Below are 17562 nucleotides of genomic sequence, written 5' to 3' on the forward strand. Positions count from 1 at the left end.
AAGTTAATAGCGTTTATTTTTAAATAAGGACAATGTGAAACGGCTCGAGGAGTGCCTGCGTCTTTGTTAATAATGCAGTAGCAATATTTCGCACTGATACAGACACATTTTGTTTCACCCAGAGCTCTGAAATAACTTTGCCAAGGGGGGGTGCTATCCTTATCCTTGTTTTACCGAGGGGGAAACAGAGACACAGAGAAGCTAAATGACTTGGCCAAGGTCATGGGGTGACTCAACAACAGCAGAGCCAGGAATGGAAACGAGGTCTCCAAACTCCTCCCCCACCATTCCAACCACTAGACAATACTCTCCTCTACAACCAAGAATACAGCCCAAGGGACAGATTCTCAGCGGGTGGGAACTGCCATAGCTGACACCAGCTGAAGATCTGTCTCCAAGAATCTTGCCTCCTGACTGCCTTCTCTGACTGCTAGCCTATATTCTCTCAGAGCTTGGAAGAGAAAATCAGGAGTCCTGATTCCAGGCCCTATGCCCTAGCCATTAGATCACAGCTGCCCTTCTGGATTGGACTATGCTCAGCACCAGTATTGGCTCATTGATATTATCTCCAGACTCACTGTCTAGCCTGAATGCAGGATTTAACAAAACCATTGTTATAATGGACACTACTCTTGCCAGCTCTCTGGACTGTTTGTGTTATGAGCGTGTAGCTGTTTCACCTTGACTACCAGCCACAAAGCATTTTTGCTACCATATATCTCGTCTGGACAAATCCCATTTTACTGCCCTTAGGTCCTTGTGCATTCATTACACACACACACACACACACACACACACACAGGTTGTCATTAACTATAGCTGAGGAAACACTGTACAGAAAAATCATTCACTCCAATATCATTTTTAGATGTCTATAATAATTAAAAGGGATGCCCTATCCAAAAACTTTATGCACCCCAGCCACAAGTGACAAAAACAAACATTACAATTAAATGATTTATTCATCTAAAATCAAATAGAAATTTAAAAAGACGGAGTCTCTCCCTGTGGGTTAACATTTCAACATCTGAAAATATTTCCTTGCAGGAGTGTTCATGGAAAATGGCTAATTTTAAGTGGATACTAGAGAATATTCATGTAAAAGGTGACATTCACCCTGATGCAGAGAGCCAGAGTTTAAAATCTCAGATTAGGATTTAAATGGAGAAAATAACTTGTATTGGCTTTCTGCATAGAGGTGAATTTTCCCCAAAATAAATTTCAGTATCAGATGCGAAGTATTTGCTCTCACATCCTATGTTTAAGAGTTCCATTTATGCAGGCTAGGAAACACAAATAACGTGACGTGACCTTTGCATCCAATCAGAATTATCCAACACAGTGAGAACATTCCATAGCAAAATACTCTCAGTGAAACAATTTACAGATCAGGAATTATTAGCAGAATTTATTCATGGAGCAAGTTCAAATATAGGCAATACGATTAGAGACAATTTCTGTCTGTTTGCATGCAATCCGCAAACAGAACAGGAGGGAAAAGTCTTCCAGTACATTATTTGTTACGAAGCTTAACACAAATACATGAACAATAATGTTCAGATTATCAGTCTGGCTAATGCACAGCCTGGACATTTAGGAGATTTAAACCCTGGGTTCTATTCCCTGCATGCTTATTTTACACAAATTACTTGACTTCTCTGAATTTCAGTTTCACCCTCTGTAACATAGGGTTCATAATCACACTTTCCTCCCTCACTGGGGGCATTGTCTTCAGTGGGAGCAACCTGTATTCATCTTATAACAATATGTGATGCTTAGTGTTTCTAAAGCACAATAGCGATCCTCGGATTAATTGCATTATATAGTGCAAATTATTATTAATTATTATTATTCAGCATCAATTTACTCATTGCCATCCTTCTTTGGTGACAGACTAGAACAAGTACAACTTGAGTAATTTCAACCCATCTCCCTCCCCAGACACACCATTATGCACAACATCAATCATTCTAGGCAGTCTCACTGCATAAGAAGGCCTCAGTTCAAGTCCCAAGCTTCCTACTTTGGGCAAATTGCTAATTATTGGCCAGATTCCAAATGGCCTTACTCACATTGAATAGTATCTTACTCCATAAGGAATTCTACTGATTTCAATGGGGCCACTCCCAGAGCAAGATAATGTTCAATGGGTCTTTGTGTAAGTCATTCAATCTCTGTGTACCTCTGTTCTCCATCTGTAAAATGGGGCTAAGAACATCCCCCCCACACACACACACACTCTTTGTCTCATCTATGATTGTAAACTCTTTGGGGCAGGGACTTTTTCTTGCTATGTGTTTGTGCAGCTCATGGAATAAGGGGGCACCAATCTCAGTTGGTGCCTATCAGTGTTACCTTAATAATAATAATAATATACCAGAATCTAGTATGATGAGATCTTGGAATAGATTCTGTCTAATCGGGTTTTACACATACAATTTATGTATCTCTCTAATAGCTGATATGGAAATATATATGAACCAGAGGCCCAAATTCTGCTCATGTACAACACTCCAGATTTCTGTTGGTGTAGACAAGTGCAGAATCTGGCCCTCTTAGAGGTTTAAAAGCTCAAACAGGAGGAAGCAACGTGTGACAGAGAAAGCAGAGACCTGACAGAAATCATTTCTATCACTAATTTTTTAAAAAAGATATTTGGCCAAATTCTGCTTTCAGCCTCGCTATTCAGGAAAGCACTTAAGCATGGTGCTCAATTTTAGGCACATGTTTAAAGTTAAGCATGTACGTAGGTACTTTCACATACTGTACAGATAAGTGAGGTATAGATAAATTAGAAAACAGACACACATTCCAGTGCAGATTCCAAGTAATTCCATTGAGTTCAGCTGAGTTATTTTAGATTGAAGAGAGAAGAATTTGGACCATTGGGCCAAGGTTGTGCATTCTTGCTCCCCAAATTCCTATTGACTTCCTTGCTGCTCAAGGAAAGCAGGATTGTCCCTATTATTCAGCACAAGATGAACATGTTAGGGTCCAGTCTTGACATGGGCCTAAGTCATAAGTGCATATGGGGCCTGATCCAAAGCCCATTGAAGCCAATGGGTGTCTTTCCATTGATTTTCATGGGCTTTGATCAGGTCCATGGTTTGGGAGACAGACTGTACACCTAAGTGCTTTCAAGAGACAGTGAACTTCTGATGTTTCCGAGCATGAACATGGGAACCCAGGGGAGGAAAGTTAATAATGAATTCAAGAGTCAGGCTGAGGTTGGGTTAGATTCATAGGGCAAGAAGGATCCTCCAGTCTGACCTCATGCACATCCCAGACCACAGAACCTCACCCACGCACTCCTGTAATAGGCCCCTAACCTCTGGCTGAGCTACTGAAGTCCTCAAATCTTTATTTTAAAAACGTCAAGATACAGAGAAGCCACCATTTACTCATTTGGGTTGGAAATTTGTGTAAGAAAGATGGAAAAAAGAGAGAGCCTCAGAGAATAATTGACTACAGAAATGAAAGCTGTTTTCATAAAAGAAAAACATTTTCCATCCATCAACCTGCAACCAGTTAAGTGGAGAGTTTTAAAGAAAATCTGCAACTTGGAAAAGGAGCCAACAGGAAAACGGAAATGTCTGAAAGAATGTAAACTATTTAGGTTTCATAAAGAGTAACAAGTAAACAATTATTACATGCAAATAATTTTTAACATCACTGGTTTTAATTAGTGCTGAGAAGTCAAACTATCTTTGACATTTGTATGTATTCATTTGAAAAGTTAGAGAAAACACTGCCATATGGCCACTAAAATATTGGGTTTAACTTTTTGAGAAGAACGAACTGCTTAAATCTGCAGTGAAGAAATTTTAAAATTCGATGTCAAATATGGCTGTAATGAATAATGCATGACGGTAAGGGATATAATACTTGCCTTCAAAAGCTGTCTGGCCTGCAGTATAGTTAAGGGGATTCACTGTAGAACTTGTAGATAGTGATATAGCACAATGTCATTTCGCTGATGGTTGTTTTTAAAAGTTGGCTTGTAGGTCTGCTGCATTATGATTTGTTTAAGGTTAAATTATAGTGTCATAGCTTTTTAAGACCAGAAGGGATCATTAGATCATCTAGTTTCACCTTTTGTATATCACAGGCCATAGAATATCCCATTAGTCCTGCATTAAGACTAATAACATGCTGGACTAAAGTATATCTTCTATGCAGTCTTGCTCTGAAGACTTCCCTCGTAGTTTGTTCCAATGGTAAATCACCGTCCCAGTTAAAATGTTGTGCCTTATTTCTAATTTGAACTTGTCTTGCTTTAACTTCTTATAACTATTGAATTTAACAAATTAGGTTAGTCTCACACCTTTATACATTTATACATGTATACCTTTATACCATCAAACACTATTAAAAGTAATAGAATATGACACTATGTCAAGGTATATACTTCACTCTGGAATTTCTTCTCACAAAAGAGTTTCAAATCTTTTTTTGTTTAACTCGTCTCCTAATAAGTGTAGCATTTAACCTGGAAGGACCATAAATTGATTATAATAGTCAATGATATATTTTACTAAAAACTTCTTTTTCTTTGAGGGGTGAGGGTAGGTAGGGGAATAGTATTAGTCACATTTCAAACTCTCCATCTACAAGCACTAGTAATAGTTATAAGCTTGTGCTGACGATGTCCAGTCACTGAAAATATTTACTTCCCTTCTTATAAATCCTGAACAGATGTAGTATAAATGACTGTTTAAAGTGGTACTGAAGAAACATTTGGACCTTTATACTGCTATCCATTTAGGGATTAATCCCTAAATTTTTCATAGATTTTAATGGGCTTTGCATCAAGCCTGCAGTCTGTAAAAATGGATACGTGTCTTTTTGTGCAATTTTAGTGTGAAAGGGTGAGAAACAAAAGAGAGCAGATTTAGGTTACAATAATCAACAGCTTTGTATGTTAAAAATAGATTATTTTCCCTCTTCACTTATGATGTTTGTGCATAAATGTAGGTAAAGCCCAAAAGAATAGCTATAATGCAAACCAGTGAAATCCAGCGTTTACTGACCCTAATAATAACTGAATGGGCCTGATTCTGATCCCATTGAAAGCAGTGGCAGAACCTCCATTGACTTCATTGGAAGCATGATCAAGTCCCACACCATTCATCTCAAAAGCTGGCAACCGTGGTGCCTCTCATGAAATCACACATAGTTATCAATTATTTCCCCTCCTCCCCACGCTTTAGAAGGCCATTCCACCGCTACAAAGACATCTCCACGCTGATCTGGAGTTGCTTTAATATCAAAGCATTGTACAGTTACGTAGGTGACAGTTACCTACCTCTGCCACTTCGCCCAACAAATCTCAGGTCATTAAACCTTGCCACTTGATTTTTCATGACTGCTGAGGCATTTCTGAGCTCTGCAGAATAATTCTCATCGTTTCCAGCCATGACTGTTACTAAAGTCCCATCAGGTACATCTCCAAGGGCTACCACCTAGGGATCAGTGCAACAAGGTTATTTTATACTATTCATTATTATTAATATTATTATTAAGCTGATCAAAGCAGGCTCATCATTCTGCAACCAGACATGAGGAATTGTCATTCTGAGTAGAAAAAAGTATTGATTTAAAAAAAAAAAATTTAAACTGAAATATATTTAAGAAATTTCAAAAGAATTCTAGTTCCTTTCATCAAATAAATCTGGCAAATTATATCCTGATATCTGAATGATCCCCCTGTTTTCTTAATTGGCGTATTTGTATATTTTGAAATCCCTGGGTTGTTGTGTGTTTTTTTAAAGTCAAAATATTGTTAAAATGCGAACAATTTTCAGTGAAAAATTTGCCCGAGAAAAAATGGTAGGATTTCTCTCGTAAGAAAGCTATCTCTATATAATCCACCTGCACTGATCGCTAATAGCACTACAGGAGTATGGAAGAGAATTACACGTCAAGAATTTCATGGTATGTGGCGCAGTTACATACTCTGGGATTTCATCTTTAACTTCCACTTCAGAAGCCAAGCTCCCCATTATACACGCCACAACACACACAGCTGTAACAGAAAATCCCACCGACTCATTGCAAATCTTGTCAAGATTTCATTCTTTAAAAGGGCCAGGTGCAGCTGTTATTCTAAACAGCTACGGAAGCGGACCCAACCTATCATCCCCAGTCCTACAAAATACAGCCGAGCCTGCACTCGTTTTAAAATAATTGCTAAAGGGAGTCTTCCTGCCCCCACGCTAGTTTATATAAATACCTATTTGTAAAAGGGTTCAAATAAACCGCTGGAGCTGAAGAATATTTTAAAAGCCATTTAATGTAGGGGCTGCAACATCCTGAAAACCTCAAGCGAAGAGGGCTCATTTTTGCTATTCTGCACAGAGACAGTTTCCCTCTAACTACTTTGGATCGAAACCTACCAGGGGTCTCCTTTGATTTCAGTTGCGTGGGGGGAGTTGGATGTAGCGCTCTTAAGCTTTAGGATTTTGGAAAACGGAGACTCTCAGAAATAAAGGAACTCCTATTTCCCCATCGACTTTCCATATCTGTCGTTTAAGATCTCCTGTAGTGGGAGATCTCCCTACTATTTAAGATCATCGGGGTTTTTTTAAGCAGGGATTTTTGTTTTCGTTTTCCGCCTTTTCTTGATTTGAGAGGGGAGACAACATTCAAAAGTTACATTTACACTCCTGTCGTTGAACGGTATCTTCTTACTTTGATCCTCTCCCCAGGCTTATTTGCTAAACGTTTGTGCTCTTAAAAGATCATCCGCACCAATGATCTCAAGCCCCTTTAGTTTTATCTACTGCTATTGCTCAGTCTGCTTTCTTGTAGATCTATCATTTGAGCAAAAGAAATTAAACTCGAGTTTTAAAATAGCATTCATCACTTCCCTCCGCCTCCGAAACACAACAACACACGTTTGAATGTGCTGGGTTTGGTTTTCAGTTTCTTTATATCATTTTTAAATTAAATCCCTTCCCCATACATTCAGATCAGATACATTTTCTAGTCACACCTCCCTAACACACACACAGAATTACTTTTTGCAATACATTCTATATAGTGTGCATAGCCAAAAAAATTACGTGTCCCCCATAAACCTTTTCTCTGTCGCCTTTCCTTAGCTAGCCTATAGTCGCTGAAAAACAGTGCTCTGCAAGACTTTCGTCCTTCTTTATTAATTCCAGCCTTCAGTGCCTGGTTTGTTTGTTTTTTCCCATGTCTATAGTTTAACACGCATTCTTCCTAAGAAACTGAAGAGAAACTCCATAAATCCTTAAAGGATTCGCGTTCAAGGTGACTGCGAAAGATTTATGTTCGCCCTTATTGTTTGGCCTGATCATGAATGCAGAATAAGGAAAAATATTTTTTCCCTTTGTCAGATTTTTGTGGCTTCTTAGTTTCTTTCCGTGGGGAAAGCTCGCCTGGATCTGTGTAAGGTGACTGTCACTTATTTTTGCTATCTTTCTTCCTCGGATAGTTTTTCATCCCTTCAGTCTATACCACAGAAACCCGGTCGATTTTTAATGTTTAAATATCCCACAGGACCTAACTGACTGAGTTAATTACGACTGGGACTAAAAAAACGAGGAAGCAACTTGGAAAGGAAAGAAGCTGCTCTTTAATGAAGCCCAGTTGTCTCTGCAGTTCACTTCTTCCCTTTATTATTTCAGAGCAGATCTTCCTCCTCCCACTTAGGTAATTAGCCTCGAGTCTCATTAAACTTCAAAGTTCCCTGAGAGCTCCTAACCCTATGTTATATCGGAGATGTTATAACCGCAGGGCAACGCAAAAGCTTGATTAAAAATAAATACGCGCACTGAAAGTGAAGGCAGAATTGATTTAAAATGAAAGGGGGGGGGAGTGAGCTGGGGTGTAAATATTAAGGTTTATTTTCGTGGGTGAGTTTCTCCCCACATATCCTCCCCACTAAAAAAGCCTCTCATCCTTCTCCTCCCGTCCCCAGCCATTGCACAGGGGGATCAGACAGGGGTTTATCTCATCCCTTTGGAAGAAGCCACATCTGGCTGGTCTGGAAACGTCTTGCCCCTCCCCCGCCCCCGCCAGTGCCCCGGCTTACCTTGAAGGCCACCGGCAGGGTCTTGTTGCATCTCCAGTGTGACGGCAGCACCGAGCACAAGAAGTTGGGGCTGTCTGTCCGCACCAGCTCGCCCGGGTGGTCCGCCAGCACGTCCACCACCGAGCGCACCTCGGGCCGACTTCGGGAGCCCGGCGCCGGCGCGCTCAGCGCCCCGCTGTTCTCGCCCATCTTACCGCAGGGGAAGGCCGTGGAGGGAGGTGTGAAGCGCCTGCTGGTGCTGGGGTCTACGGGAATACGCATCACAACAGCGGGCGTTAGAGAGCCGGCGAGCGAGGGGCGCGGGGGGCGCGGGGCCGGCGGAGCTGCGGAGAGGCGCTCGGAGCGCACAGCTGCCCCTCTCCAAGCCAGGGGCCGGCCGGGTCCGACGCAGCTTCTCGGGGCAGCGCTTTACAGGGAGCAGGAAAAGAAGAAGCGGCCCAGGCAGCCGGGGTGTGACCTGCGCTCAGGAAACGCGCCTCCGCCGCTGCCGGGGGCTGGGACCCGCAGACCAAAGGAGCCCGGGGCAAAAGGTCGAGTCACAGCTGGGGCGAAGGGGGACCCCGGATCCTGAGGGTCGCCCGTGGGCTCCGGCGCCGTCCCCAGTCACTTGGCCTCTCCCCGGAGGGCGCTGCCCCGGGCGGGCGTCGCGTGGAGGCAGGGGGCTCGGGTGGCGAGCTCCTGGGCTCTCTCCTCCCTCCCTGCCCGCAGCAGCCGGCCCTGGCGTCAGGCAGCGAGTCCCCCTCTTTGCCGGATCGGGGCGATTCGGGACACACACAGAGCCTGGGCGCGCCCGGGTCCCCTGGCAAGGGGGCAGGTCTCCGTGCCGCTGGCCGGAGCCCACGCTCGGTCCCGGGAGGTTTCCTTCCTCTCTGGTGCTGAAGCCGCTTTGCCAAAGCGGGGCGCGCTCGCTGGGCCTTTCCTCCAGCCAAACTCCGGCCCCGCGGAGCTGCGTGAGTTGACACCCGGGGGGCCCAGCCACCTAGTCTGGGCGGAGACGCGCCCCCCCCACCCCACCCCGGCCCCGCGCAGGAGAGATGCCAGGCCGGTCCCAGCAACAGCGCCGACGTCCTCTCCTGCCCGTTCCCAACACAGTCCTCGCCGGGGGTGGGGCGCCAATCCTGACCAGTGCCCGGCCCCCCAAAGCTTGGCTCCCCCGCCCCCACTCCTAGGGCTCCCAGGTGCTGGTGGTGGTGGTGGTGGGGGTGGGTAATGGCAGACGCGGCCCCCTTTCACCAGAAAGCCCTTCGGAGCTCTGACACCAACCCAAAGTGTCCGCCGCGGTTTCAGAGATACCCTATTTACTCCCAACAACCATGGGGGCGGAGCTGCCCGCTGACTGACGGGGAGCAGCGCCAATGGAGAGGACCAGGACGGGCTGGGACACGCCCCACCCCTCCATTTGCACACGTTGCCTGGGAAAGCGATAGGAGCAAGGGGAGGAGGGGGCGGAGCCAGGAGGAGAGGGAGGCGGGATCTCAGCGGGAAGCCCCGCCCCCAAGGCCCGGACTGGAAGGAGGACGCACCTAGCGGACCGGTGGCACAGACAGAGCGCTCCATTCAGCGGCGCGTCATTAAGCGGCTGCAGCCAATGAAAACGTTGCTTTGCAGCCTCACCTATTGCGGGACGGAGCCCCGTGCGAAAGAGCCAACCAGGTCGCCAGAGGCGGCAGCTGTCCCTGATTCTCCCCCAACTTTTCACACGCTGCAGAGCCACATGGCCCCTTCGCCCGAGGGTTCGTCTAGACGTCCGCCGGCAGCTACATGGCGGCCCCCACCCGCTCAACGTGTCTGAAGCCGAGGCGCAGCCCTGCCGCCTCGAAAAGCGTCCAGCAATGCCGAAAAGAAATGGTCGAAATAAGAATCGACCTCGCCAAGGCACCGCAGAGCGATGGCATCCCATGTGCCTTCGCAAAGCGCTAGCGAGATGGCAGGGAGGCGGACAGATGTGCTAGGAGTTTTTAAAATGGTCCAGCCTCAAAAGGGAGGGGGGGGGGAATCTAGGGATTAGTTACTACTTATCAACTAACCGCTGTGTATCAAAAGATCCCAACCGACAGCCCTCATGATTAGTCTACTACCTGCAAGAAGTCGGATAGCTTCAGCCACTGCGTGATGTATTTTCAGAGGGAAATTGACATCTGACCCTAAGAATACAGTGTGCAAAAGAGTTGGGGGGGGGGGTTTATTTTATTAACATGCTGCCTCCGCTGTGTTACTTTCCTAAAATGAAATTGACAGAGGCACAGATAGAAATGCCGATCGTTTCGGAACAAAGTCCTGTTTACTATTATCCTTTTTTTTTTTTTAAAAAAATGTCTATTTTAGCAACTCTTAAACCAGTCATGATCCTTCCCAATGCATTTGTTTGGATTTAAAACCAGGCAACACGTGTTTTCAAAATGGAATTTTAACAAGAAAATCTGTAGGGGGCAAAGTGATACTGATTCTGCGAGAATAAAATTAATTGATCGTTTGTAGTTTTTGTTTCATGTTTGCATACAATTTTGTTTTACAGATGAGTCGTCTTTCTAATAAAATATAAAAACTGCTACAACGAAATGCACCGCAGAATAGCTTATAAAATCAAAGAGTGTTTTTGACACATTTTTAACACAAATATTACCAACGGGTCTAATGGAAATGGAGGCACCGTCACACACATTTTAACTGCTGACTTATTTCTAAAAGGAAAAAGAAAAGGAGTACTTGTGGCACCTTAGAGACTAACAAAAGCTTATGCTCTAATAAATTTGTTAGTCTCTAAGGTGCCACAAGTACTCCTTTTCTTTTTGCGAATACAGACTAACACGGCTGCTACTCTGAATTCTAAAAGGAAGTTACTTTTCTGCACCATCATGTCCAGGGAAGTGGATCGATTGCTTTACTTCAACAGCTTCGCTGGTCGGTTTTACAAATTCCTTTTTGGGACATGGCATGTTCTCTATAGCAAGCTATTCAGTCTACACCAGATCAGAAACTGTTTAGATTCTGGGCTGGGTAAATCGTTCGTTTGACTATGTAAAAAAAAAAAATACCCCATAATAAATAAACACGGGTTATGAGACACTTTTCTTTTGAGGTCGTAGATCCTGAAAGAAGGTTGAGGTTGTGGCACATTGAACTGGATTAGGGGCTTTTGTCTTCCAAATCCCTCCAGTTTCTATCTGTTCCCTGGAACATTTTAGCGATATCATTTTATAGGGTTGTTTACTTTGATCCTTTCCTACAGAATTCTAATCTAGGAAATTGACGAAGGAGCCAACATTGCAATGTTTGTTAAACAGAAGAAACCCATGTCAATTTCACTAAACTTAACGTTTTTTTCCCTTGTGCTTTCCAAGCCGATTTATGATTTTTCAATAACCAAATATCTGTGAATGGTTTGGTGATGTATTAAAACGGATCCAAACATACTTATGCTGAAAGTTGCTTTTCTGTGCGCGTGTGTGTGTTTAGACTCCTCCGTAATGAAAATTAAATGAAAAGAAACCTCAAACTTAGACCATCTTGAAACACAATAATGGAAAATAATGGGGGGGAGGGAACGGGGGAAGGAACGGGGCGGACGGCTGGATGAAATCACAAAGGGAGAAATCCAGAATAACATATTTCTATTTGTCTCAACAGCTGTGATTTTAATATATGTGTGTGTGTCTAATAAACTCTTAACAATGCTGCAATCTTTCCCTTTTCAAGTGAAAGTCTGAGGTCCGTAGAATCATTCCTATTCTTTTCCACAACAAAAGAGATCGACATAGCCATGTTCCACAGAAAGCACCAATGTCTGGTTATACTTACACACACAGTAACTGGGGAGAGATTTGAAAACAGGGAAGAATACAGCCCTGGCAGCAGGGCGCGGATAGATGGGACCCAATTGCTCTATCTCTGGAAAGACTTTTTGAGAAGGGGTATCGTCAAACGAAGCCAAGTTCCTCCAGGGCTCCACGTAAAGGGCGTGTTTTGGGGGGGAGGGGGCTCACAGATGTTGGGGGGGGGTTGTCACCCCCACCCACGCTTGCGCGTTGGAAAACCTGGAGGGACGGCTTAGCCACACCCAAGCTGAACGGCCGAGGAAATGAAGTTATTTTACTCAGTCGCTAGTTGGCGCTTTAGCCACGTCTCTGAGCGGCCCTTTGGGCCCGTGAACTCACGGATCGGTGCAAAGAGTAAAGGGAGCCGGACCGCGGGGAGCTGCTTTGCCAGCTCGGGGCTGTTCCGGTTTCTATCTTGCGCAGAATCAAAGCACCCCGTTTGCCCCCCACATGCGCCTTCACGTCTCCCCAACAATCCCTCCGCCCCCCCCCCAACCTGGCTCCCTCGATTAATCCTATTAAATTGGATGATTGTTACATTCTGCAGCCAGGGGGTTCCCATTGTACCCAGCCAGCTTTGTTCAGACGCCGGGTCTTTAAAAGCAACGTGTTCCCCAAAGATCCGGCGGTGCGGCCCGGGACAGGTACGTCTGATACCGACCCTTTTCTCCCCATCGAGGAGACACTGTCTCTCTTTCACCTCAAGGGAAGCACCTGCCCGTTGAAAGCTTCCATCGACTTCCCAAAGGGGAACTTCGTGTTACAGGCTGTATGTGTCACAAGCTTTGGGATCAACCACACGGGAGGGGAAATACAGGATCATTCCTAATGCATCCGATGAAGTGAGCTGTAGCTCACGAAAGCTTATGCTCTAATAAATTTGTTAGTCTCTAAGGTGCCACCGGTACGCCTTTTCTTTTTGCGAATACAGACTAACACGGCTGCTACTCTGAAACCTAGAATTTATTTTGGCATTTAAACTCGATTTGCCTGGGTTTTTTGTTTGCTTGTTTGTTTTTGTTTTTAAGTTAAACTAGATACATTTATCCCCTCCCCCGATTTATTCCAGGTTAATGTGATGAGAAGGAGATGGGGGGTCTCTTTACAGCGAGCGGAGGTGCTTTTTTAACAGGAATTTTTTTGATCAGGGCAGGTTTGACCTCGCAGAAATTGCCAGATTGTCAAAATCTCACTCAGCAGCTGCCAGGGGAGAATCTTTGGCTGGTTTATTTAGCTGCCTAAATAGAAGCCGGGTTCTTTGGAGCACCTGGTTTTTAGAGACTAAAGCAGAAAATAAATGTCTGACATTTCAATCTTTTTCCAATGATCGAACTCTGCTACTTAAACTCCTCGCGTTAAAAGAAAGCGGTTTTAAATGGTCGGTACAACCTGGGAACGACCTGTCAGTGGAAACGGATTCGAAGGATTCAGATCTAAAGTGGCGTGAATCACAAACGATCGCGGATATTTTCATTGATTGTGAACGGTTCTGATTTGCTAATCTGAGCAAGTAAAAGTTGCCAGGTGATTGACTACGCCGAATCTCACAGCTAAACTTTCCCAATGCCAGCCTCATGGCATTCCCTAATTCATCAGCTCAAAAGTTTAGCTGCACTTTAACTTTACGCCTAAAATTGAAAAAAAAGATAAGATACCCCAGACTCTCGGGTGTAACTTTTTCTATACACTTGCAGCTCAAGAGAATTTCACCAGGGGTTTAAAGCACCTGAATGGAAAAGCCAGAGATAAATGCTGGTTTTCTCTCTCTGTAATCCATACACAATGTGGTGTGTGTGTGTGTGTAGACACAGAGAGTTCGACAGACTGCACTGTATACAAAACAGGGCAGACTGCTCTTCCATACAACATCCCAAAATAGCAAACAACTCAGAAAGTCAGTTGCAAGGAGCAATTTTTCCAGTGATCCCGCTTGTTGCAGCATATCTTAGTTGCTCCACCGCTTTATCCCGGCTAACGGAGGCTTTTACCAAAATATTTCCCACCCAAATTGCAATCCCGACCCCCTTTCTGCTTGGGGAGCAAATATTCTTTGCAATCTACCACTCCAACTGCCTTTGGGGCAGACGGTTGCTCTCTTTTTATCTCTGCAGGAGCCACGGTGCTAAACGGTGCTAAACCCAGTGCATGCCAGGGGTGTTTTGAGAAGACAACCCAAAGGACTGAAAGTGAAAGGGGGAGGGAAGGACGAAATAATGGCCTCCATATTCCCCCAAAGCAACCTGGACACCACCGACATTCTTGTATACGAGTATGAAATAAATACAGAGCTGCTTTCCCCCGAGCCAGATCTTATAGTGTTAAAAGTGTTTAAAGTTATAGTGTTTAAAGTTTCTCCCCCTCGTTTATTAAAATGCCCTATGGACTGAAATCACCTTCATCCCCTTACGCTACCACGTCCATTGAAAAAGCCAAAGCGATTTCCCCTGACCCCTGCAACAGACACACTCTTCGCCCACCCCTTTTGTTTCATTCCTAACTCTGTAGTTCCCCGTCCATGTGCATCATTATCTTTCTCCGAGTTGCAATGCTTGGCGAGGCGATCCTGTTTGTATCCCTACGATCTGCAAACGTGAGATGGTTCATCTTGTATGGTTTGATCGCCAATTATACACACTCCCCCCCCCCAACTCCTTCAGGCAATGAGTTCCTTAAGCAGCACGTATTTATAGAGAAATAATGTAATACAAATCAGACCCCCCCCAAGAATAAATGTAGCATGAAAACAATTTTCTATTCAGTAACAAGTTGCTGCATACCGAATGCACTATTATATTTTAAAATAGAGGTTGACTTATTCTGCAACCGAAATCAACGTATTTGCCATCATTTTAATACTCGCGGCAGGGGAAATTCTTGAATTTATTTGGCCATTTAAATAATGCACCTCTTGCAGGCCACCTCTGCCGGTTGCATGCCGGCATTATATACACACATGGGGTTCGATTAAACCGAATGATCTGTTTATACGTTATTCAGTGCAGTTCGGAATTAGACCCATCGGGAATTTCGTTGGGTTGACTCGGTCCTGTTGCTTTGGCTATCGAGGAATGCACTAGATGGATTTTATTTTCAGGTAAGGAGCGATTTAGAAGTATCTTGGTGTTAACAGATTTCGACACTCCTTTATAGTTTAAACAGTTTTGTTTTGTTTTTTTTCAAAAAACGATCTCTGTGGGTAAGGTGCTTGAAGGTGGGCGGGTGGGAGCCTGATGGGTTTTATAGGTGGGAAGGTATTTAGATGAAATCACTGATTTTAGCTAAACCCATCCAGGGCTGTAGGTTCTGATCTGTTTGAAAGATTCTTTTCCAGAGCGCAAACGTGGTTGGGTCAGTTACACTGAAAGATGAGTCAGGCATTTTCTGCCCAGTGCACAAATCCCCCTCTCCACCCCCATGAAGAGACCCTGGGTAACACGCTCCCTCTAGAAGAGGTTTCAGAGTAGCAGCCGTGTTAGTCTGTATTCGCAAAAAGAAAAGGAGGACTTGTGGCACCTTAGAGACTAACACATTTATTAGAGCATAAGCTTTCGTGAGCAGGGTGTGTCCTGCTTTAGGGCTGGGCGGTGGAGGGCTGGCCTGGCTGACTGCGGAGATGGAAGCCGTCACTGTCTCTGGGCCTTTTCATTGGCTGTTTTTTGAAAGCCTCCAGCCTGTCATATCTCAGAGAGAGCTGATTAAATTCAGTATAGATAGACAGTCATTTTAAAGGTGCAATTCCCTGAGCTCTAGGACACATCTGTGCAGGGTCCTTTTAGAGAAACAGATTTGTTTTATTGTGTGTAATGTATAAACCCTTATTTTAACACTGAACCTCATAGATCAACCCCCAAATAGCCAGGAAGGGGCTGCCTCTGGACTGGTTGATATTGACCTGAAGAAGAGCCCTGGGTAGCTCCAAAGCTTGTGTCTTTCACCAACAGGTGGTGGTCCAATAAAAGATATTACCACCCCCACCTTTTCTCTTTGACATTGTACTTTGTGTTTGGTTTAAAGGTCTTAAATCATTGCTTCCACACTGCAGTCAGGTTTGTATTCCTTTGTCATGCTGCATGCTTACACTGTGAAGCTTTAAAAGATGCTCAAAGTTTGATCAGAAGATGCCAGTCCCATTGAAGTTGACCATGACTTGACAGAGAACAGGGTAAGAGCTGTTGAGCTAAGGTAAAATGATGCAGATACAAGTCCCAATCACCCAGACAAGTTAAATACGTTATTTTAAAAAATATTAGTTGCCCTTTACCAGTGATTTCAACAGTGGTCACTATATGAAAATTAAGGTTGAGTGTGCACTGTCAAATACTGTATCATCTAGTTTTAAAGTAATATTTACCTTTAAGAATGAAGGTCTATTTTAAAACTTTAAGGACATCAGCAGAGATATCATTGGATTGTGTTGGGTGAATGGTAAAGCTAAAGAAAAATATCATGGCATTTAGAGTCTATCTATAAAGGAGCTTAGCTCACATTTAGGCCTCTAAGCAAGTAGTTAGATTTTCAAAAGACCAGAACACCGTGGGGGGATGCTGAGTGCTGAGCACATCTGATAATCTGTCTTCTATTGTGGGTGCTTGAAAACCTGACCATCAAAGCCTTTTCAGCATTTCCAGAAGAAAAATTAGTAGGTTAGAATTTTAAAAGATGTCTGTTTGTTTGATTCAAAAGTAAAATCCTGATATTTGAGGCTTATTTGATTATTTTAAATTCCCTTCTGTTTTCTTTAAAGGCAAATTTCCGCTAATAATTTAAAGGGATTATTCCTAAAGTGTGACACACAGACAAAAAGCCAAAACAAACAAACTGACAGACAGACAACATATACAAACCACTCCATCCCAAAAGACATAAAGTATAACCAAAAGGTGGCCAGTTCTGTTTTCCGGTTTACAGATGCTACAAGGGACAGGACCATTCATTTTGTACAACAACGACCATATTGTTGAGAACACACATGTATAAGCGTGATGAACAGAGCTGTTTATCAGGTTTCATGGGCACATGCAGAATTAAGGAAGTAGGAGCTCAGAGAGCAAGTGAAAAGGCAAGGTGGCTTCTGTGGGGAGATTAAAGGGAAACCTGCAAAATAAAAGCAGAGAAGCACTTTGAAAGTAGCCTCCAGATTCCTAACTTTGTACCAGGTGATCCCACAGACCAATCTACCATAGAAAGAAATGGGAGTTATGCCTATGGACTGTAGGGCAATGGGCTACCTTCTGTCCATAGTTACAAATGGGATGCAGTAGACGTTTAGATTGTAAATTCTCGGTTCTGCATTTGTTCAACACCTAGCCCAATGGGTGTCATGGTCCATGACTGAGCATCATAGGTGCTGCCACCATCTAAATAATTAAACAACAATAGGGTTTTCATTGGAAGTGTATTGGTACTTTATTGATTTAGCTTTATGCAAATGCTAAAAAGGGCATCTAACCATATGCTCTAAGTGTTCCTAATGCAACTTGTAAATATGTCTCAAATATACTCTAAGGATGACAGAACAATTTAACATACTCCAGTGCTCGCAAGACATGCAACTCAAAATGCTCAAAGCCTCCTCCCACTCCAACAGTTCCCCTCTCTGGTTTCCTGTCCCTTCTCCCCCTTGTTTTCAACTGCTTCGGGAAAAAGGATGAGCTATGCAGCCTGCCTAGAAAGGCAGCAAATTCAAGC

General features: G+C 43.9%; 1 protein-coding gene across 4 annotated transcripts in view; it reads right to left on the reverse strand.

The window, feature by feature from the left end:
• The window catches only part of RUNX3 (RUNX family transcription factor 3), a 112838-nt gene that overhangs the window by 50837 nt on the left and 44439 nt on the right, over nt 1-17562 (reverse strand). For all 4 annotated transcript variants that reach the window (XM_043506049.1, XM_043506050.1, XM_038378019.2 and 1 more), the window contains 2 exons: nt 8060-8304; nt 5306-5462 (listed from right to left, as the gene is read on the reverse strand). In XM_043506049.1, coding sequence (XP_043361984.1) covers nt 5306-5462; nt 8060-8304 — 402 coding nt within the window. The remainder of the gene's footprint in view (nt 1-5305; nt 5463-8059; nt 8305-17562) is intronic.

The sequence above is a fragment of the Dermochelys coriacea genome, chromosome 19 (assembly GCF_009764565.3).
Source record: "Dermochelys coriacea isolate rDerCor1 chromosome 19, rDerCor1.pri.v4, whole genome shotgun sequence".
Taxonomy (NCBI): domain Eukaryota; kingdom Metazoa; phylum Chordata; order Testudines; family Dermochelyidae; genus Dermochelys; species Dermochelys coriacea.